The sequence below is a fragment of the Macaca thibetana genome, chromosome 17 (assembly GCF_024542745.1).
Source record: "Macaca thibetana thibetana isolate TM-01 chromosome 17, ASM2454274v1, whole genome shotgun sequence".
In the NCBI taxonomy this organism is placed as follows: domain Eukaryota; kingdom Metazoa; phylum Chordata; class Mammalia; order Primates; family Cercopithecidae; genus Macaca; species Macaca thibetana.
In genome coordinates, this window is record NC_065594.1 from 81,928,392 (window position 1) to 81,952,405 (window position 24,014).

At 38.5% G+C, this 24,014-nt stretch overlaps 1 protein-coding gene across 3 annotated transcripts in view; it reads right to left on the minus strand.

Moving 5' to 3' along the window:
- FGF14 (fibroblast growth factor 14) overlaps window positions 1-24,014 on the minus strand; it is a 678,189-nt gene that overhangs the window by 432,127 nt on the left and 222,048 nt on the right. The window contains exon 1 of one of the 3 annotated variants that reach the window (XM_050766685.1): window positions 13,571-16,856. The exons of the other annotated variants lie outside the window; for them this stretch is intronic. Coding sequence (XP_050622642.1) covers window positions 13,571-13,616 — 46 coding nt within the window. The 5' untranslated portion in view covers window positions 13,617-16,856. Of the gene's footprint in view, window positions 1-13,570; window positions 16,857-24,014 lie in introns of those variants that run through there. 3 annotated transcript variants of the gene reach the window in all.

The window sequence follows — 24,014 nt, forward strand, 5'->3', positions numbered from 1 at the left end:
TAGGGAAAAAGGCACAGAGCCCAGGCAGGGCGACGAAGTGGAGGGAGATCAGGCAGCAAGAGCAGTCCAGGGCAAAGCTCGGAAGCCTTGGAAGGGGAGTTAAGGAACTGGGTAATACAGGGAGCCCTACTTGGACATGCTTGTTCCTTTAAATCATCTCTTCTTTCCTTTACTAGGGATAATAGACAATCGCAGGCCCCTGTTCTACAGCCTCTGCTTAGCTATGACAGCACAGTTTTTATTCAAGAGAAGCTTGTAAACAAACTCGAAGACAAAAGTCATTATATATTTATATACATGCATTACAACCAGTCTTATTAAGATATGAACCAGGATCTTTAGGTCATGTCTTAGAATGTGAGTTGAGGGGAAAATGCTAGCCTAGTTGAAGTGGAGTGAGACAGTGGAAGGAGCATTGATCAGGGAACTGAGAAATTTTTCTGGCCTCAGTTCCACTAGCTCCATGACTTCAGTCAAGTCCCTTAGCATCTTTGAATCTCAACCTCACAGAGATTATCAGTAAAGGTAGAGATGTGGCTGGACGATCTAAAATCTATGAAGCCCTAAGTGTCTATATTCTCTAGAGTGGTTTCTGTATATTTGTATTTTTAGGGTTTTTCTTTTTCTTAATAATAGCAGTAAACATTGTGACATAAAGTGGGGATAATATCAACCTGGCAGAGCTGATACAAGAATTTAACATAAAAGACTAACAACATAAATGTAAATTGTTCCATTATTTCTCTAAGGCATGGCCACTTTTGCAATGGGTTCTTCATGCACCCACCATTCCCACTTACATTCTTCCAAGTCACACCTCTCACTCCATGCTTTGTGGTCGTATTTGTCCTATGATTTCTGATTCTATTTGCCTCCTTTAAACATTGCAAGCCAAGGAGTAAGAAAGGAAGGAAGGTAAGGACTGAAGGGTGAACACAGAGGTTTTTCTCATTTGAGCATTAGCCTGCTCATCTCATTCTCACACTTTTCCCTGGGATTCCTCAAAACATCTTTCTCTTGGTGTAGACCAGTGGTTCTCAATTGCAGGTGATTTTGCCTGCCAAGGAATATTTGGCAATCTGGAGACATTTTTGGTTGTCAGCTAAAGGTCTAGGAGGTCTATTGGTATGTTGTAGATAGAGATCTGGGTGCTGCTAATCACCTTGCAAAGCATAGGACAGCCCCTACAATTAATCACCCAGCCCCAAATATCAGCAGAGCTGAGGCTGACAAACACGCAATTGAAGTAGGCAGTTTAGCAAAGAAAAGTATGTATTGGGAATGTAAAGAAAATGGATACACTACCAGTAGATAACAGGATTATGAAGATTATGTTTTTTAAGCAGTTTTGCATTTTAAGATTTTTCAATGAACTTAGGTTACTTTTAGTTTTCTCCCCAGCTATCTGGTAGAGCAGAGGAAGAAATGCTATTGGAAAACTTTATTGTGTTTGAGGTTTTATGATAGTACAAGTCAGCAGGAGGCTAACTTCTAAGTTCTTTGATTCTTTTATACCATAATGAGGTATATGTCATGGAGAAACTGCTGAATCCAAATGGAAGTAGCAGCTGTGCACCATGCTGATTATGTGATACTGGGGGGATCCAGCGTACTCAAAGCAAGACTGTGATGCCTGTTTATTCTCAGCTATGCTGGGAGGCTTCCATCATCTTAGGCCTTATTTTAAAAGACCCCCTCCTCCCAAAATGAGATTACTTAACATCCATACTAATGTCAAATCTTATGCTGAGGATGAGATACCTCCAGTTCCTCTTTTTTTTTTTTTTAATTTCTATTTTTATTTATTTTTTTTTTGAGATGGAGTTTCACTCTTATTGTCCAGCTGGAGTGCAGTGGTGGGATCTTGGCTCACTGCAACCTCCGCCTCCTGGGTTCAAGTGATTCTCCTACCTTAGCCTCCTGAGTAGCTGGGATTACAGGAACCTGCCACCACGCCCGGCTAATTTTTTTGTATGTTTTTTAGTAGAGACGGGGTTTCACCATGCTGGCCAGACTGGTCTTGAACTACTGACCTCAGGTGATCCACCCACCTCAGCCTCCCAACGTGCTGGGGTTGCAGGCATGAACCACCATGCCTAACCTCCATTTTTACCTTCAAGTAAACAGTCCATGTAAAATAATGACTCACATTAGTAGATAACACTTATATAACATTTATATTTACGTAACTCTATAACTTGTAATAACCTAGCATTTCAAAAATGTTAGCTCAATTATTTCCCAAAACAAGATTACAAAGCGTTATTAGCCTATTTTACTGCTGAGGAAGTTTCCAGGAAGTTGATGTTCTTACAAGGCTCACAGGGTCTTCAAGCCCCTGACTCCCAAGTGGTGGTTTTTCATTCTACCCAATATGAAGCACGGATATTTACGGTATTTCATCACACCCCACTCATGAACACAAATGCTGGTTTTCTATACCTCAAAGTGAAAATGGTGGTTTTCTTTGTCAAGGCTAATTTTTTGCTACTGACAACAACCTCTCGTCATGATTTCATTAGAAATTTAAGACTTGGCAAAGCTCCTAAACATCAAAGCAAAGGCTTCACTGGCTGTATTAGTTTGCTAGGGTTCCCATAACAAAGTACCACAGATTGGGTGGCTTAAACAACAGAAATTACTTTCTCACAAATGAGAAGTTAGAGTCGAAAGATCGAGGATGATGTCTTCTGAAGCTTCCCTCCTTGGCTTGTAGATACCATTTTCTCCCTGGGTCTTCACGTGGTCTTCCCTCTGTGTGTGTCTGTGTCGTGATCTCTTCTCATAAGGATACAAGGCAGAATGGATTAAAGCCCATGCTGGTGACCTAATTTTGACTTAATACCTATCTCCAAATACAGCTGCATTTTGGAGTATAGGGAGTGAGGACTTCAACCTATGAATTTTGGGAGGACACAATTCATGCCATAACGTTGGTGTCAGGGAATTTGTTAGAGCTCAGATCTGGGTTCCATAAATATCTGAAACCACAATGTCCAAATAGAAAGATCCTTTTGGAGTTATGCCATGTTCTGCTTTACCTGTAATTTTTATATCTGTTAAAAAATTTATCTAAACACTGCATTTTATTCTTAGAGCTTACCTTTGTGCAGTGATGTGGAAGATGTATTGACATGTTAATCTACTAATGTTTCAAGTTCTGCTGAACATTTAATTTTAAAAGATGTGAGGGGGCCGTTTAAGAGGTCTGTTTTTGGCTGCTTGGGAAACCACTTTTTGACTTTCTACGTGACTTCATTCTCCCTCCTACACCGTGGCAGGCCCAGGTCCTTGCTAGCATCAGGCTGTGCACAGCTTGGGTGGAGCTGCTGCGAGCTGCAAGGCTGCTGCTCTCCTCCTTTCCAGGTGCATTAACCTGAGCTCGCCTATAGAGTGAAGCAATTAACCAAATTCAAAATTATCTCAAATAGGACACAGCTTTTGTAGACATACCTGACATTTTTATATTTCAAGGGAGGCTGGAGGAGAAAGAACATTATAGAGAACGGAGCTAATTTCCAAGGTTAGGTGCTGCTCTGCTGCTCTCCTGATAGAGAAAGAGGAAGAACTAGAATTTTTACATGTAGATACCCCTGATACACATACATATTTTCTCTGAAATAAAGATGATGGCAATTGATCTGGAGAATAACAGCATGTATAGAAATAGGAAGAACTTGATTCTTGGCTCATAAAGTCTGGCTTATATCAGCAAATCTGTTATTTGCTTCTTACATGTCCTTGGGCAAATTGCTCCCCTCTGAGGTTTACTTTTCCATATGCAATAGAATGGGCATCATCTCAGTGCAGCCTATTTATTTTACAGTTTTGTATGGATCAAATGAGATACAGTATGTGAACTGTAAGGAAACAATTACCATTTTGAGAATTTTGTTTATTTTTATTGAGGTAAAAAATGTATAAAATTTACCCTATTTATAAGTATACAGTTCAGTAGTAGCAAATGCATTTATATTATTTTTCTTCTTCAGTTGTCCCTCCCTCACTGCCTCCCCAGCCTCTAGTAACCACCATTCTACTCTCAGAGTTGGCAATATATTTCTCTTCTCTCTAGTTGGAAATCCATCTGATCTCAGAGAATGAGAGAGAAGGACGCATCACAAGTAATCACAGATGCAAATAAAATGACTAATATTTAACAACCTCTTACTACGCTTGGGCATTATATTAAGCAGTTTATAAACATGGTCTTATCTAATTCTCACGAAAATCCTTCGAGGTAGGGATTGTTCTTCTCTCTATTCTAGCTGCAAGGAAACCAATGTTTAAGGAGGTTAAGAGTCGAAGGCAGGCTTTGTCTCTGGGTTATCCAACTTCAGTATCTCTGAGTTTAGCTCGTATTCTATATGGTGTCCCCGAGAATAACAACAATGTAAATAGAGTTAAATCTTTGAGCTCATCCAATGACTTCATCGTGAGGATTCCAAAATTAGATCCGGAGATCTACAAACTGGTTTATAACTTTTGCATTGTGAAATCTGAGTGAATAGACCAGGAAACTACTATAAATTATTTAACAGCAGTCACAATTGTACTATTATTTGCCACTATTAACAACATTCGGCCAGGCACAGTGACTCATGCCTGTAATCTCAGCACTTTGGGAGGCCGAGGCAGGTGGATCACTTGAGGTCAGGAGTTCAAGACCAGCCTGGCCAACATGGTGAAACCCCATCTCTACTAAAAATACAAAAATTAGCCTCGTGTGGTTACATGCACATGTAATCCTAGCTACTTGGGAGGCCAAGGCAGGAGAATCGCTTGAACCCAGGAGGTAGAGGTTGCAGTGAGCTGAGATTGCACCATTGCACTCCAGCATGGGTGACAGAGCGAGATTCTGTCTCCAAAAAAGGAGTTCACACATCTGTTTTCACATGAACATATGAAAAACTAGCCATAATAGAATATGGCAAATGTAAACATTAGTGATATGAACAAATAATTATAAAGGCAAAAGGATGGCATTAATTTAACCTGCCACCACCCAGCAAAGCTTCATGGCATTGACGTTTTAGTTGGGCCTCAAAGATGAATAGGTTTTCTCCAAATGGGGAGATGGGACAGCCGAAAGAACATGACCTCAGTACAGAGTACAGAAGTGGGAGACAGATGATAGAATTCCTCATTAATTATAGCTTACATAGTTCCCAAAGGAAAATGCCAACTCTTCTCCACTGCTATTAAATGGGCTTTCAGAAAACCACACCTCCAGCGGAGTTTCAGGCTTTTAGAAGACACCTCAACAAGAAAGTCAGAGGCAGATCTCATCATGCACTCTTCTGTTGTCCCACCTATAAAACTGTAGCATGACTGTGTGCTTATTGCCTTATGAGATCCTATCTTATTTATCTTTGTATGCCAAGCATCCTGCATGCTACCTGACCCGCAGTAGAATTTAACATGCATTTGATTAATTAAGTGCCAAATTACAACATACAGTTAGTGTTGGCTGAATTTCTAGTGATGCTGTATTTCCTCTTTCAAATTTTCTCTGTAAGAAATCTTACAATTAAAAGTTATCTGGGTCAGACACTAAGAAAATTAGCATTTGTAACCAGTGTATTTAAGTATCTCATCTCAGTGAGGCATGCCACTGAAAAACAGTTTTATTTTTTCCAATCAGCACTCCTAAATATGTTGTGTCAAATTCTTTTTTCCTGCTGCGTAGAATATTTCATTGTGAAAACTTAGTATAGGTCCATTTACAGCTCCAGTCTCATCTCCTATTCAAGGCTGCCTCCTCTTTGCACGGAATGCTCTGCCCTGGCACACCCTCCTCCTTCTCACTCTCCTAGGCTCCCATATCGCGGGGGGCGGGGGGGGGGTGGTGCTCCAAGAAGAGAAAGAAACAAGGATACATTTTGGTTCTTTCCTTGTTGTTCCTCGCAGGTAATCAAAGACAGCTGGTTCCTCCCCAGCATCCTCCACTCTTCTTCAGATTCTGCCTCCTGTGGCCCATCCAACTGTTTCTGGATGCTGTGGTCTCTTCCCCTAGGACAACCCCCTCGAGACCGTCATAGCAAGATGGCTCACAAGCCCAGCTATGTTCTACACCATCCAGTCCACCCCCCCCCAAAACAGCAGCCTCATCAAACCACCTGTAGCAGGAAAGGGTTGCCACGGCCACTACTGTGTCTTCTCTAAGCCTGATCTTCTCCCACACCCAGCTCTCTGCCCTGACCCTTCATCTCAGAGAAACTTAGGACACATGAGCAAATCTTAGCCTAATCTGATGTCCAACTAAAAAACAAGGTATAATTTTCCCCTCTTGGCAGATGTCCTACGCCTGACAACAGCTTCTCCTGGAACACCACTCAACTGGCTTTGGGAAGATGGAAACATGCTCCACAGAAAACAGAGGGACTTCCCTTTCACAAAAAAATACTAGAATCTCCTCAAGATCAGCAAAGCAAAAGTCTCTAGAATAGGGTAAAGGAGAATTCCAGACATAGTAGGGCTTGGAGAAGAAGGCTGAATGCTCATGGCTGGCCATATCTATTTTTGGTGGCAAAAAAAAAAAAAAAAAAATGCTTATAAAGTGGTAAAACAATGAAGCTCCTTGTCCAACTTTTCCATTCAGCTTCAGCTCAAAATGTAGTGTTGAATTACAACTCAACAGAGAAACTCACAACCAAACCCCAGCACTTCAGTTAGTTTTAAAAGCCACTTCAAGTCATGCAGGCATTTCTGCTATGAGGATATTAAAAGTCATATTGATAGTTCAAATCAGCATGGAAAAAATAGAGAGGAAAATAAAGTATTCCTAAGAGAGAGAAAGAAACAATGGAGGAAGGCAGAATGTAAAGGAAAACTGTTTCTCATAAAATTTACATGGATCATTAATGTGAAAATATCTACAATGTATCAGGTACTAAGTAAACATCTTGAAGAGATGAATGTGTAAGTAAAAGAAAAAATAAATTAAGGAGAAAGAAAGAGAGGAAAAAAGGAACAGCAGTTGTCAGAATTTCACGTCTGTGTTCTGTGGAACATTTTACTCAGCCTAAACAATAAATTATCATCATTCTCAAGGGAAAAATAATCCTGCTGTTCCAGTTGCCACTGGAGAAACTGTGACTCTCATCACCACTGTATCCCTAGTGTCCGCTGGCTATAAAGAGATGAGAAAACAGAAAATACTTCTTTCCAGAGAGCAAATGACAGCAACCATTAGTCAGTGTAAGCTTGCCTTTGCAAATGAAGGAAAACTCTATCTTAGTTATAAAATATCAACATGCTTTATGCAACCAACTTTCTGTTAGTCATAGTATCCCAAGAAGACGAAGAACAGAAATGTGTTTAAGAATTCCTCAAATAAGATGAAGGTCTATGCGGGCAGGAACTGCTTAATTCATCACTGTGTTCCCAATATAGTGCATCTAGAAGATAATTTTTAAAAAAAAAAAAACCCTGGAGAATGAGTGAATGACATTGCTCACTATATGGATCTTCATTTAATCTCTTTATCAAAGAAAACTGTAACTATCTTTTTATCCTAAAGGTAATCAGTAGGGTTTCAAGAAACACCTCCATGAGCCTTTCTGACGTGTTAATATTACTCTATAACTTAGAATCTAAAATCTGACACTTGGGAGACATTTTATCAGTTAACAAGCTTTTTTAGGTGTTATCTCCTGTTTTTTTAAAAGATGCTAAGAGGAGGGACTAGAACAAGTTTCTGAAATTTGCAGCTAACTGGGGGGTGGTTGGCACCATGCTCCAAATGATGCTCTCTCAATGGTAACTGAAGTCTCAGCAAACTCACAATCTCTTGGTCAAAGGCTGAACAAAGCCTGCTATTTTAGGCATTTGGTAATAAATTATAAGAATGGATCACAGGAATACACTTACTGAAAAGCAATTGAAGAGAAAGCTTTTAGAAAAACAGATTTTTGGCAAAAGCAGCCATGAGCTATTCTGGTCTTTGGCATTATGAAGTCCATAGAGCAAATTTCCAAAGCAATTAATATAAATGAACCTCACATTTAAAGAATCAATTCTTTTATATGAGATGCAAAGAGAGAGAGACTAATATCCAGGCTTACAAATAAGCATTCCATATCATTAAAAGTATCAAAGATTTGAACCAAAAGGGCCTAAAGTACCAAGTTTATATTATTACTATCATATGCATTACTAGACAAATGTCCTGATCTCAAAAATATAACCAACAGTTTATGGAATCCTTCAATGTAACAAAAGACTTCATTATGTGTTGAGAGTGAAATGTGATTTATAAAGAGGAATAACAGAGATAGTAAACTACACAAGAAGCCATAGCTCTTTCTCTGGGCTTCTCCAGTGGGTTGAATGCTGTGGAAAATGTACCCCAGCCTTGTGTTGAAATGAGCTGCCAGGTTTTTTCTATTGTATGTGCAGTAAAGCCTTTTTGGGAGGATATTAGAAGTCTGGTAGCTTTTTCTCTAGTCACTGGCAGTGGTTAGCAGCGTCCACCTCATTTGTATGTAGGTTAGTAGCACCAACACTAAGGGAGAAAATGAATGATGGTTCTAATTCTTAGAGAAACCTATCCGATTGGAAAATATCTCTAAACAAGCATGCTGTAAAAATACATCCACATATTTCATATAGAGGGATTCATAAGTTTCCTCAAAGATACAAAATATTTGATTTTCTGTTTTAAAAAGCTCCAATGCTTCCAAACATTGCCAGACTCTCAATACTGTAAATACTTGCAAACGTTTTCTGTCCAATTCCACTAATAACCTGTCAGATGAATTACACCTGTGGGGACAAATAAACGCCTACTGGATGGTTTTGGGCTATCATAGCTCTTCTGCCTTTATTTTGTAAATTATCCTCTAGCAAAGAGGCATTACACACCACACGCCATGCCTTGTGTAATATAGTCTACTAGAACAGGAGTTTTACTATTTCTCTTTCATAGAGGAAGGATTTATTAAGCACCAGCTGCGACAGGCACCATACTAACTAAGCTCCAGGGTTATAAAGGTGAGGAAAGCAGTGTTGAGGCTTTGCCATCGAGGGACTTCAAAGCAAGTGGAAGGAAGGCTGTATAAACTCATGAATACGATGAACTTAAGAAATGCTCCATAACAAGAGGTGTGTACTGTGTCTTAGAGAAGTACCAACTAGGATGGAAATCTCTCTGGGGGGTTCTCAGAGGCCACTTTGATCTGGGCAGATGGTTATCAGAGACCATTGTCCAACGAGGTAATTTGGTTAGTTGTACACACCTGGAGAACACTTGAACTGAGTCAAACTGAGGAACCAGCTAATCTATTGGAGAGCACAGACATTAACTACCGATTAAGAATAGTTAGCTCATTCTGTCCCAAAGATTATGTACGCATAAGGCAATTGAGGAACACAAAAGCATAGGGTGTGTGGTGGGGAAGTGACCACGGGAGCCTGGATGGGGAAGATTCGCAGACGCCATGTTTAGGAGTTTAGGCATTTCACACACAGAATGGGAAGCCTCTGAAGGCTTTAGTTCAAGGTAAAGAAATAATCAGACTTGCACCCCTAGAAAACATTCTGGAGGCCACTTAAAGTCTGGAACAAAGAGAAGCATGGAAAGACATAAAAATGAAGCCATTCCAGACATAAAAAGGAAATAGTGAAAATCTACCTTAAAAATCTGATTCCCGTTGTAGATGATCATGTTTTACCAAATGTCTGATGTCCTCCATGCAGGAGGATAATGGCTTTTCTCCCTGTTGACCTCAGCAGTGACCAGGCATATTGCTTTGTCCAGTGTAATGTCACTTACAGGTAGAAGTTTTCAGAGGCTGATCAATCAGCCAAGGTCCTGGAATAACAGAGCTGTAGCCAAGTTACAGTGCCATAGGACCACAGGACATGAGCAAGAAATAAATCTCTCTCTTTGTATGTTGCTGAGATTTGGGGATCTTTCTGTTACTAGCCTAGCCTGACTTCTAAAATCTCCAAAATAGTGTGCAGTTTATTTTTCCTATTTTCTTGTGGTGAAAAGCACTGCTGACAATCAATGAATAAATATTTATTAGGCCTCTACTTGAATATTGACACTGTGTTTACTGATGACCAGTTTTTTTCTCCCTTAGAGAACTCGCAATCATGCCAGGAAGAGATGACATGAAACAAACAATATCTTTGGGAATTCAGAAAGCATAGAAATTGCTTCCACCTGAATAGGATGGGTCATGGATGGTTTCCCACAGGGTGGAATGAGAATAGGGAAAAATGAAACAGGTATGTAATTAAGAGCAGGATGGGGAACAGGAAGAGGGTAAAGTCATAGAGACAAAGGCAGGAAAGGAGAAATGCGTACACAATCTTTGGGACAAAATGAGCTAACTATTCTTAATCGGTAGTTAATGTCTGTGCTGTTCAATAGATTAGCTGGTTCCTCAGTTTGCTAGTCACAGTTCAATTGTTCACCAGCTGCGTACAGCTAGCTCAGTGCAGACAGACAGCATCTCATCATTGCACAAAGTTCTATTGGATAGCGCTAGTCTAAGAGAAGTAAGATACAAAATAAGAAAATATAAAGAACCAGAGAGTCTTTGAATGTTGGGATATTTTCTTTTAGTTAAAAGTTCAAAAGTTAAGAAGCATAGTGACAATATGAAAGTAACTGAAAAGATTAGTATTAGCAAGAAGGGAGAATTAATGAGATATGGCTGCAGAGGAGCATAGCGAGGGGATTTCGCAGCAACCGATGAGAGTGACCTAGATCAAAATGGTGATGGGAAGAATAGAAAGGAGCACAGTCTATTCTCATAATTTGTGGAGTTTGTATTTGCAAATTTGCCGTTCACTTAAACTTATTTTATTTTATATTTAATTTTTATATTTAATTGTATTACTTTATTACATTTATAAATTTAAATTTAAAAATGTAATAATGAATTTATTAAATTTATTTTACAATTTATTTTATAACCCTAAAATCAATACTTGCGAGACTTTCTCCATCATTAACAGACAAGTGCCGCATAGAGGAAAATGCCAGTTGTCTAACAGATGTGCGCACTTCCAGCTGAAGTCCAACATGGCAACGCTCTGCCTTCTCGTTTCAGCTCTCATACTGTGCACAAGTGTCCTTTTTGAGTTCATTTTGTGCCATATTGTTTGGGTTTTTGGAGTTGGTGATGTTGCTGTTTAAAAGGGCCTCCAAGCATAGTGCTGAAGTGCTTTCTGTTGTTTCTAAGTGCAAGAGAGCCGTGCTGTCCCTTACAGGGAAAATACACGGGTTCGACATGTTTCATTCAGGCATGAGTTACAATGTCGTTGGTCATGAGTTCAATGCTAATGAATCAACAACATGTATTAAAATAAGGTGTCTTCCAATAGAAACACATATAAAACAACGTTCTGGGTCGAGGGGCTGAGGAAAATGTTGTGACCAGAGGTTCACAAGAACCTACCTCTGTATTTCCTCTTGACACAGCAGTTCAGTATTTGCTAATTCAGTGTTTTCAGTGACTTTATAGAACATGACTACCATGAATATCAAGAATTGGCTGTTTGGGGAAGAGGTATTGCAAACAGAGATACAATAGAAGCTGGGCACTAAGAGGCTAATAAAGCAAACTGGCCGGGCGCAGTGGTTCACCTGTAATCCCAGCACTTTGGGAGGCCGAGGAGGGTGGATCACCTGAGATCAGGAGTTCGAGACCAGCCTGGTCAACATGGTAAAACCCCATCTCTACTAAAAATACAAAAATTTTCTAGGCGTGGTGGCATGCCCCTGTAATCCCATCTACTCCGGAGGCTGAGGCAGGAGAATCGCTTGAACCCAGGAGGCAGAGGTTTCAGTGAGCCAAGATTGCACCATTGCACTCTGTCTCAAAATTAATTAATTAATTAAATTAAATAAAAATAAGAAAAAGGCAAAGCAAATTAATTGTTACCTCAGGTTGCATCTATTGAAACAACATGGTACCAAGTCCCAGACCAGAATTTTATTTTAATTAAAGCATAAGATTTGCTCATAGTCACTGGAAAGAAGCCACCTACGACTGGATTTTTGGCTTGCTTATTCAGACTATTTCCTTTTAATCTACTGACAATTCAAGCAATATTTCTAATAGTTTACTTTAAAAAAAAAACCTGGGTATAGGAAGTATAGGAGTTCTAATTTCTGCATCTCTATGTGAATCATTCCACCTAGACTAATTTTCTCTGTTTTGCTACCTGAATAGTTGGCAAATAGGAAGTCTGAAAAGTAAGTAATACACTGAACCTGCTGAGTCAGTAACAGTATACAAGTGGGATTTTTTTAGATCCTGAAAGCCTTGAGATTTGAAAAATCCATTAGAGAATTGTCATTAAGATATTAGAAACTGGCATGCCAGGTCTTTTTTTTAAAATAAATATGGTTTGAAAGATGCTAAACATATTTAAGGAGGAGTCAATTCATAAGAGAAAAAAAATCATGTAACCTTTAGATGATGGATCAATAAAGACACATAAATAAAAGAGCCAGGTATACACACACACACACACACACACACAACACACCTCTAACTTTCTCGCCCTCTATGTCATGGCTTTTTAGTATATGTAGTCATTGACTCTCTTTCAGTGAAATTATAGCTTCAAAAACTTAAAACCACTAATTCTGTTTTTGTCAAACAGACCACAGGTGAAACAAATCACTGACAGCCATTCCTTAAACCTTCACTACTTTTCATTAAACATGAAAATTTATGTTTGCATAGTTTGCATAGTGCTGATTATGGCATTAATAGAAACCATGTGCTTTGACACTGTAAACAGTTCCTGAAGAATGAAGAAAAAAGTGTGTATGATGGGGGGCAAGCAAAGACGTCAGATCCTCAGCAGCTAATTGAATTGCACTCCTGCATAGCTGGGACAATAGGCACACACCACCATCCCTGACTAAGTTTTGTATTTTTTTGTAGAGATGGGGTTTCTCCATGTGGCCCAGGCTGGTCTTGAGCTCCTGAACTCAGGTGATCTGCCCGCCTTGGCCTCCCAAGGTGCTGAGATTACAGGGTTGAGCCACTGCACCCAGCCTAATTCTTTTCTTGGTACTACATTAACACGAAGAGTCCACTGACCCCAAACAATTGGTTTTAGAGCACAGCTACCCTTTGATTAATGTGGTGAAACACTGTGTAGGAACTGAAAAATACTTCAAGAAATAGCCTTGTATAAATCCAATGCATGTAGCAGAATCAATGAATTCCTTACTTTGAATTTCTTATAATAAACCATAGGCTCGAATGTCACTTCTTGAAAATATGCTAATATTTTATTGCTGGGGAAATCTGACATAAAATTGATTTAGGCAGGAACATACTACCATGTATTTATTTTTCTCAGACCATGATAATGTTCTTTAGAGGTGGGATTCCTCCTCGAACTGTTTTAGTCAACACACCCTGAAGATCTGCCTTGTGGCAAGGAGCATAGGGAGCATTGTAAAATACTGATTCCTGAGCTTAAGATATTACGATAATACCATGGAGAAAATAACATGGAGAATTAGAGCACAGTTAGATGCTAAATTACATCCAGAACAGAGAGACAGAGAAGGAAAACAAAGAATACTCACAGTTCACTCTTTCCATCCTCTGAGACCAGAGCACTGATTCTGTCATTGATCCCAGATCCCACCTTAGGATATATGAAGCTTTGTAAGATTTGTAAGCTTTAGGCAACTAGATTACACGAAAAGGTCTACACTTTTAAGTCAGCAAGACTGCTCTCATTTATAGGCTCGGCTTTTCACAGCCTCACCTGTGGAGCCCTTTGGCCTTACTCGTGCTTCCCCACATTTTCCTAATATTTTCAATCCAAAACCTCTTGATTTCCACTCTGTTTCCAATTCCCCACTCACCCCTTCCACCCAACACCTGGTTATCCCCCGTGGTTCCCGAGACATTAGTACTTCATCAGGCAACCAATTTCTTTCATGCCCTTGAGGACAGGACCCGGACTAGAACCTCAGACAAAGTTTTGTGTGTTTCTGAACCATGTGTAAAGGAAATAAGAAACTCCAGATGGGAAGTGATCGAAGGAGAGGTAATCATTATTATAATTCCCTAAGACATTCAAGAAAGGAAAAGTAATACAACAAAAGCCCCTCTGCAAGGAAAAACAAATAATTCAATTCTTTAAAGTTATAGAACCATATTTGCAAATTTACATGACTGTATGAACATGCGCAAATGTTAAAAGAAATGGTCCTTGTTTGTTTCCTGTTAACTGATCTAAATCTGCTTAAAACCTCCACTCAGAAGCAATTTAATTGGATAACCTTTATTCCAATTATTGAAAGTTCTTTCAGGAATTCAGTCTCCATGTGGAAGTTGCTGTCCACTAGGCTTGGCAATGATGGGCAGGTCCTACAGCTACACCACCCAGGCCAGCAGCCAGTAGGCATGTGTAACTATTGAGCACTTGAAGTGTGGCTACTGAGACTGAAGGGCTGAAGTTTTTTTTTAAGTTTTATTTTAACTGATTTAAATTTCAATTTATATAGCCACATTTGGCTGGTGGCTGTGGAATTGAAACCCACAAGAATAGATGACAGGTGCTCCTATGGGTTTGTGGCAGAAACAGTCAGGAAGACAGGAGAAGGGCAAAGTCCCTTGTCTTCATGCATCTTATCATAGTGGCTGGGTTGGAGGTAAGGCCTGGCTTCCCATCCCTTCTTTGGGGCTTACACTCTTCCAACATGGGGCATACAGGAAAACTCTGCAATGTGGCTGGCTCCCGGTATGTTAAAAGAGGAGGTAAGGGTGTTTAGATAACTAATCATTTTCTGTTTCAATAAATCCTAGCTTTCAAGTCTATTAATCTGCATGAGGGCACAAAAATCCTATTATAGGAAATATCAACTCTCCTTTTTGCCTCCTCTTCTTCTCCCTGTCCTCCTCCTCCTTTTTCTCTTCTTCTTGCACTTCTTCCTCCTCTTTGTCCTTCTCCTTCTTTAACAGCAAGGCTACTATTTCTGCCCTACACCCAAGCAGATGGCTGACTTGGTTTAACTTAGAGAGAAAGTCATTTACAGACAAATGCAAAAGAAGCACAGTGTGACATTTCTGAGCACATCTCCTATCACAGAAGCAGGTATTTTACAATCAGTTCAGTGCTGCAGTTTGGTGAAAGGCCCACAGTGACCAAGGACACAAGGCAGCTTTTGTACTCATAAAACTATAGGTGGGCCGAGATGTCCTTAAGCAATGTTTTGTTTTAACAACATTGAAAAACATTAAAAAACAAAACGAAAAACTTCCAATGACATTTCAGCTACCCAGCACTATATTCTGCCAAACCACAGAAACCAAAGGCAAATTCTTTTCATGGCAGAAGGTAGGGACTGTTTTTCCTCTGTGTTCTTTTTTTTTTTCGCTTTTTTTTTTTTTTTTTTTTTTGAGATGGAGTCTCGCTCTGTCGCCCAGGCTGGAGTGCAGTGGCGCGATCTCGGCTCACTGCGAGCTCCGCCTCCCGGGTTCCCGCCATTCTCCTGCCTCAGCCTCCCGAGTAGCTGGGACTACAGGCACCACCACCACGCCCGGCTAATTTTTTCTATTTTTTAGTAGAGACGGGGTTTCACCGTGTTAGCCAGGATGGTCTCGATCTCCTGACCTTGTGATCCGCCCGTCTCGGCCTCCCAAAGTGCTGGGATTACAGGCATGAGCCACCGCGCCCAGCCCTTCTTCTGTGTTCTTAATAGTGAATTTATACCTGCATCTAATAATATATTTTTCTGTTCTAACTTCTGTGTTATTTCCATCTACATTTTCAACCACTTCTGGTGCAAAAGGGTTCATGTCAATACCTCACAAAGCATAGTGATTTACAAAAAACAATGTGAAGCATTGCTTTAAAATCTTTAACAATGGAAGCTTAAAACTGAAAATAGGAATTTAAGGAAGTGATTGACTTTGTTAAAGTTATTTTGGCAAAAATGAAACTATAGGATAATATCAATTTAAAGCATCCTGCAAAAAATAATAAAAAACTGGGTATATAAACGTATAACATTTAAGGCAATGTAGACCCAACCATGTTAAAAAAATCCTTGCACAAAGATTTAATATATTGATCAATCCCGCATTTTTAGACCAGTGTTTATCATCTGCTGTTCCTATGTCAGTCCTAAACAAGGAGAAGTCCATTGTCAGCTGTGAGAAAGACACTTACAACTTTCCAAGAACAGTAATGAGTTGGTCCACAAATGACTGCACGAGGAAGCATTCAGGAAATAGATTTGATAATAATGTCTTCAAAAAATCCCGAAGCTTACATGCTTACAATCATTAGAAATGACAAATGATAATGTAGCTTTTAAGATTAGATTCTTCATCTAGGTATAAAAGGAAGTCTCTCCATTGGGTTAATTTTTTCTTGTTTGGGAAATCTTTCAGGAAGAGACAAAAAGCCTACCTTTCTTTTTTAGCATATGAATAAATAGAAGAAAATAAAACAACACGACTTAATGTCTTTCATTTCTCACTTAAATCTTCTGGAAAAAATATTTAATTCTTTGTGTGAAACATAAATAAAATCATTGCAAGCAACAAGTCATTTATCAAATGACAGTGTATTCTTTTTTTCTGAAAATAATTATTTGTTCTTTAATTGAAAAATAGCTAAGATTTATGTTGTTAGTCAGTAAAACATTTTTAATGCCAGTATTTTTATGAGAGCTGTTATCCTCTTAAGAAACACCACAAGATACTGAGATATACTCATGAGTCTGACATTGCCCACCTTCCAATTATTCTTCAGTAAATAAAAACACAAAATCTTTAAATATACTTTTTTTGCTGTTCTGTCTGTATATTTTTAAAGAGATTTCAAAAGAAATTTTGCAAAAAAAAAAAAAAAGGATATGCATTTACCATTTATTTATTTATTTATTTATTTATTTATTTATTTATTTCATAGAGACAGAGTGTCACTATGTTGCTTAAGCTAGTCTTGAACTCCTGAGCTCACGTGATCCTCCTGCCTCGACCTCCCAAAGTGCTGGGATTACAGATATGACCCCCTACACCTGGCCCTATTCGCCTTTTAAACTTAAACCTGTATATTTCTAGGACGTACCATAAAGTACTGATATCAAATTTCAGGGAGAAGAAAGCAAATATTAAATCAATTCTTACCAGTGATTTAAAACAACTCTATTCCACACAAATAAGCCAGGCTTTCCCCAGTCCAGTTTGGAATTACCTTCCGTCAGAGATTTTATTAGCGTGTCAATGATAACAAATCCTTAGAAAGTTGTGGAGGTAGAAGGGAAGGGTGGGGGCAGAAGGGAAGGTTGGGGACAAGACCAAAAAGGCAGGATTTAACATAGATTAAATCCTGACGCTGAAGTGTCAACGGGCATTTTGCTGGAGAAAAGAAGGAGCATTTAGAGTAACTTAGTCTAGCCGGTAATGTGGTGACATACATTTGCACTCCACTCATACCTGAATCTGAATCAGAATCATTCTGGCAAAAGTGTTCAGAAACCTCCTAATATGACTGCACTTAGTCTTCTGGGGAGACTGCACTCTCCCCTTGAATTACCTCATCTCTTAAGAATGTGAGTGTGATCAGCATGAGTTCTGTGATGCCACCATTCTCACTCCGCACTCTCTTCATCCCTCATTCAAATGTGGTGAGCCCACAATGAAGAATGTTAGTCTTAAAGGTCCTTGTCTGCTCACACAAGAAAAATATTTTCTCCATCAATACTTCTTGTATTTTTCACCTGGAACTGGAGATCATCTTGCTAATATGGGACAGAATTAGAGAGGTGGGGAGCCCCAGGTGCACACCTGGTTAACCTATCGCATGATACTGAAGTGTCAATGGACAAGTTTCTTGGACTGTTGTTAAGCCAACTACCAAATATGAGTGAGATTTTATATGTTTGATAACAGTTTGACACAGAAACCAATCAGTCTGTTTGGCTGGCTGTGAAGTACCAGGATGGCCAAATGGGCATATCAGCTTATAAACTAACCGAATGAAAAGGTAACATATGAAACTGGAATATTTGCAAACCATATAGATGATAAGAGGCTAATATCCAAAATATATTAAAAACTTCTACAATTCCATAACAAAAATAAAAAAATAAATAACCTGACTTAAAAATGGGCAAAAGACTGGAATAGACATCTCTCTGAAGACATACAGATAGCCAACAGACATATGGAAAGGTGCTCAATAGCTTTACTAATCATCAGGAAAATGCAAATCAAAGTAATCAGGAGATATCACCATGCACCTGTTAAGATGACTTTCATAAAAAATAAAAAAAGATAAAAAGCATTGGTGAAGAAATTGGAACTCTTATACACAGTTGGTAAGAATGTAAAACAGTGCACCCACTGTGGAAAACAGCACAGAGCTTCCTCAGAAAATCAAAAATAGAACTGCCATGGGATTGAGCAGCCCCACTATTGGGTATTAATCCAAGGGAAATGAAATCAGTATCTTAAAGAGATATCTGCACTCTCATGTTCATTGCAGCATGATTCTCAACAGCCAAGATGTGGAAACAACCCAAATGTCCATCGACAGGTGAATAAAGAAAATGTGACATATACGTACAATGGAGTATTTTTCAGCCTCACAAAAGAATGAAATTCTGTCATTTGTTAGGGCATAGTTAGGTTGGAAGACATTATGCTAAGTGAAATAAACCAATCACAGGACAAATACGGCATGATTTCACTTTGATGAAGTATCTAAAATAGTCAAACTGATAGAAGCAGAGACTAGAATGGCGATTACCAGAAGCTGAGGGTAGGGGGGTATGGGAAGTTGTTCAATGGGTATGAAGTTTCAGTTACAACTAGAACAAGAAAAGGATGCCCACTCTCACCAATCCTATTCAATATAGCACTGAAAGTCCTAGCCAGAGCAATCAGGCAAGAGAAGGAAATAAAAGGCATCCAAATTGGAAAGAAGGAGGAAGATGTCAAATTATCTCTATATGCTGATGACATGATCTTATACCTAGGAAACTCTAAAGATTCCTCCAAAAGACTCCTAAACTTGATAAACAACTTCAATATAGTTTCAGGATACAAAACAAAACATGCGAAAAATCAGTGGCATTTCTTTCTTTTTTTTTTTTTTTTTTTTTTTTCTGAGATGGAGTCTCACTCTGTTGCCCAGGCTGGAGTGCAGTGGCATGATCTCGACTCACTGCAACCTCCACCTCCCAGGTTCAAGTGATTCTCCTACCTCAATCTCCCGAGTAGCTGGGATTACAAGTACATGCCAACACGCCCAGCTAGTTTTTTCTTTTCTTTCTTTTCTTTTTTTTTCTTTTTGTGTTTTTAGTACAGACAAGGTTTTGCCATGTTGGCCAGGCTGGTCGGGAACTCCTGACCTCAGGTGATCCACCCACCTCAGCCTCCCAAAGTGCTGGGATTACAGGAATCAGCCCCCGCGCCCGGCCAGTTACATTTCTATATATCAACAACACTCAAGCTGAGAACCAAATCAAAAACTCAATTCCATTTACAATAGCCACACACAAAAATAAAATATCCAGGAATACATTTAACCAAAGAGATGAAAAATCTCTACAAGGAGAACTACAAAGCACTGATGAAAGAAATTGTGGATAATGGAGATCATAATTCTAAGAAATTAACACAGGAATAGAAAACCAAACACCACATGTTCTTACTTAAAAGTGGGAGCTAAGCACTGAGCACACATGGACATAAATAGGGGAACAAAAGACACTGTGGACTACTAGAGGGTGAGGGGAGGGGTAGTGGATTAAAAAACTACTTATAAAGTATAATGCTCACTACCAGGATGGCAGGATCTGTACTTCAGACCTCAGCATCACACAATATTCTCATGTAATAAATCTGTACATGTACCGCCAGTATCTAAAATAAAAGTTGAAGTTAAAAAAAAAAAAATTGTAACTGACACGAACAAATGGAAAAACATCCCAAGCTCATAGATAGGAAGAATCAATATTGTTAAAATGTCCATACTGCCCAAAGCAATCTGCAGATTCAACACAATTTTTATCAAATTACCAATGTCATAGAAATAGAAAAAACAATTTTAAAATTCCTGTAGAACCAAAAAATGGCCTGAATAGCTAAAGCAATCTTAAGCAAAAAGAACAAAACTGAAGCATCACATTATGTGACTTTAAATTATACTACAAGGCTATAGTAACCAAAACAGCATGGTACTGGTACAAAATAGACACATAGATCAGTGCATCAGAATAGAGAACCTAGAAACAAAGCCACCTACCTACAACCAACTGATCTTTGGAAAAGTTGACAAAATAAACAATGGGGAATGACACCCTATTAAATAAATGGTGCTGGGAAAACTAGCTAGCTATATGTAGAAGAACAAAACTGGACTCCTATCTCACCATACACAAACATTAACTCAAAACACATTAAAAGTTTAAACGTTAAGACCTATAAAAACTCCTGGAATGAAACCTAGGAAAAACTCTTCTGGACATTGGCCTAGCAAAGAATTTAGGACTATATCCTCAAAAGCAAATGTTAACAAAAACAAAAATGACAAAATCGACAAATGGGATTTTGTTAAATGAAAGGGCTCCTGCACAGCACAACAGAATAAACAGACAGCCTGCAGAATGGGAGAAAATGTTTGGAAACTATGCATCCAACAAAGAACTAAGATGTATAATCTGTAAGGAACTCAAGCAGATAAAAGAGAAAAAAGCCAAATAATCTCATTAAAGAGTGGACAAAGAATATGAAAGACACTTCTCAAAAGAAAACATACAAGTGTCCAACAAACATATGAAAAGATATTTAATATCACTAATCATCAGATAAATGCAAATTAAAACCACAATGAGATACCATCTCACACCAGTCAGAATGGCTATTATTAAAAGGTCAAAAAATAATAGATGTTGGCAAGGATGTGGAGAAAAGGAAATGTTTATACATTGTTGGTGGGAATATAAATTAGTACAACCCCCATGGAAAACAGTATGGATATTTCTCCAAGAACTAAAAACAGAACTACCACTTGACCCAGCAATCCCACTACTGGATATCTACCCAAAGGAAAAGAAATTGTTATATCAAAAAGACATCTGCCCTCATATGTTTATCGCTGCACTATTCACAATAGCAAAGTCATTAAATCAACCTAAATGTTCCCCACTGGTTTACTGTGTAAAGAAAATGTGGTATTTATACATTATAAAATACTATGCAGTCACAAAAAAAGACTGAAACCATGTCTTTTGCAACATAGATGGAACTGGAGGCTATGATCCCAAGTGAAATAACTCAGAAACAGAAAACCAAATACCATTATGTCCTCACTTACAAGTGAGAGCTAAACAATGGGTACACATGAACAGAAAGACGGAAATAATTGACACTGATAACTCCAAAGCTGGGGAGAATAGAAGAGGGGTGTAGGGTGAAAAATTGCCTGTTGGTTACAATGTCCACTATTTGAGTGATGGGTTCACTAGAAGCACAAACCTCACCATTACACAATATATCCATGCAATAAACCTACACATATACCCAGTTAATCTGAAATAACAAATAATAATAGTAATAAAATTTCAATTACACAAAATAAGTAAGTTCCTGAGATTTGGGGTATCTGTAGTTAACAACAATGTATTGCACAATTAAAATTTGCTAAAAGGATGGATATCATGTTAAGTGTTTCTACCATAACAACAACAACAAAAAAAAACACAAAGAAAAAACAAAGAGGCACAAGGAAGTTTTAGAGGTGATGGATATGTCTATTACCTTGATCATGGCAATGCTTTCATGGGTAAATGCAGTTGGCCAAATTCATTAAATTGTAAACATTAAACGTGTGGTTTTTTTGTAGCTTAATTACACTTTAATAAAGTTATTTAAAAAATACTTGCACAAACCTGTAATATACTAGTTGTCCCTCATTATTAGATCAGGGCTTACCATATGCTGTTTTCTATGTCAGTTTTAAAAAACAGGAGTCAGCTGTAGCCAAGACCATTACTACTTCATAAAAACATCCATCAACCAAACAATGGTTCAGTTGATGAAAGAATGACTGCATGGTGAAGCATGCTCAAGTGCTAGGATCTACTGAACTCAAATACCAAACACATTCATTGATGCTTAGAGCCTGATCCCATGCAAAATATGTCTTCATAGAGCTTAGCATTCAATAATCAAACAACTAATTTGGAAGATGTGAATTTTCTAGAAAATTGATTTTTTTTTCTCATACATTCAGAGTGGAGAGAAGATAGCCAGAGCTTGAGTCTGGGTAAGCCAGATCCCTCTGGAAGCCACACAGTGTCTGCTAGGAACCAAGCTAAATTCAAAAGACAGTGGCTTCAAATGTTTCCAGCCCTAGTGTCCTTTAAACTGTCTGCTGGTGTGTCTCTCATTTCCTTAGAATGTAGACTCCTCATTTTACTTATAGAATAACACTCAGTGCTTCTTTCTTTTTTCCAAGGAAAATCATCAGCTTTTTCAATTAATATGTGCCACCATGTCTGTTACTTTTCAGAAATACCATTCCTTTTCTGCATTGCCTATTTCCAATTTTGCATCTGCTGATGTCTGTGTGCCAAATCTATCCTATAATGTTTTGTCAGCAAGTTATTCCCAGAAAAATAATGCGAAACTCTTAAAGTCTGATTGAGTGATTTCTCAGGAACCTTATGGCTCATGGAAGTCCTGTATTCATCCAAAAGGAACTCTATGACCAAGAGCTATTTAAAGCAAGTGTGACACGCGAGAAATTATAAAGGGAAAAAAAAACTTCCATCTCAAAAAAGTTATCTTCATATTATGATTTTTACACAAAAGTTGGTATCACTATACTCTTTTAAATGTGTTGTTAAAGAAAATATGCAAATCTTTAATTATATCTTCAATAAGTATATATGAAAATATCAAAAGCCACGATATCAATTCATCATTCAACACATAGCACATGTCTCTCTCGGCTCATGCCCCAGACCTCCCCTGACCACAGCACCACAGCACCTCACAGCAACATCCTAAACAGAAATCCTCCGGCATCACACCCTCACCTCCAGCACAAACATAGCACTAAAGTCTCTTCGACCAGCTCCCTCAGATCCCAGTGTCCTGCCCCACCTCAGCAGCTTGAAGAGAGAATAAAATGAAGATTGGGGAAGAGAAGGAGACCTAAGCCACTGACAGCGGGAATTACAGAAACACCATTATGGTTCAGGAGGTGGCAAAACCCACTTTGCAAAGTGAATCATAATCTTCACGTCCTGGAAAATATGACACCAATGGCTACTAAAAACTGACTTTGCTTAGGTCACCAGTTTCACTCAAATCACCTAGATCTCTAATATAACTCTTGAATATTCACCATTAATAATTTTAATTTTTATTTGCATTAGTATAAGGGGTAAAAGTATAGTTTTATTTCATGGATATAATGCATAAGGGTGAAGTCTGGACTTTTAATGTAACCATCGCCCAAATAATGAACTCCGTACCCATTAAGTAATTTCTTGTCTGTCATCCACCTCCCACCGTCCCACCCTTCCAAGTTTCTAATGCCTGTTTTTCCATATTCTATGTCCCTGTGTACATGTTATGTAGCTCCCACTTCTAAGCAAGAACATGTGGTATTTTACTATTCATTTCCGAGTTATTTCACTCAAGATAATAGCCTCCAGTTCTAACCATGTTGCTGCAAAGGCCATGATTTCATTCTTTTTTGTGGCTGAGTAGTATTCTATTGTATGTGTGTGTGTGTTGTATATAAATACATCTCACAAAAGTTGTGATATATATATATATAAATTTGTGGTGTGTGTGTGTGTATATATATATACCACAAATTTTAAATTTTATATTATACTTACCACCACAATTTAAATTCAAATGCAAATATCTTATCTATTCACTTTTGTAATCATGGAGATATATACATCCAGTGGGGAACCTGATATTGTACAAACAGTAAGCAGTGATGAGGAAGAGATACTAAGGAGATGAGGGAATAAGGACATT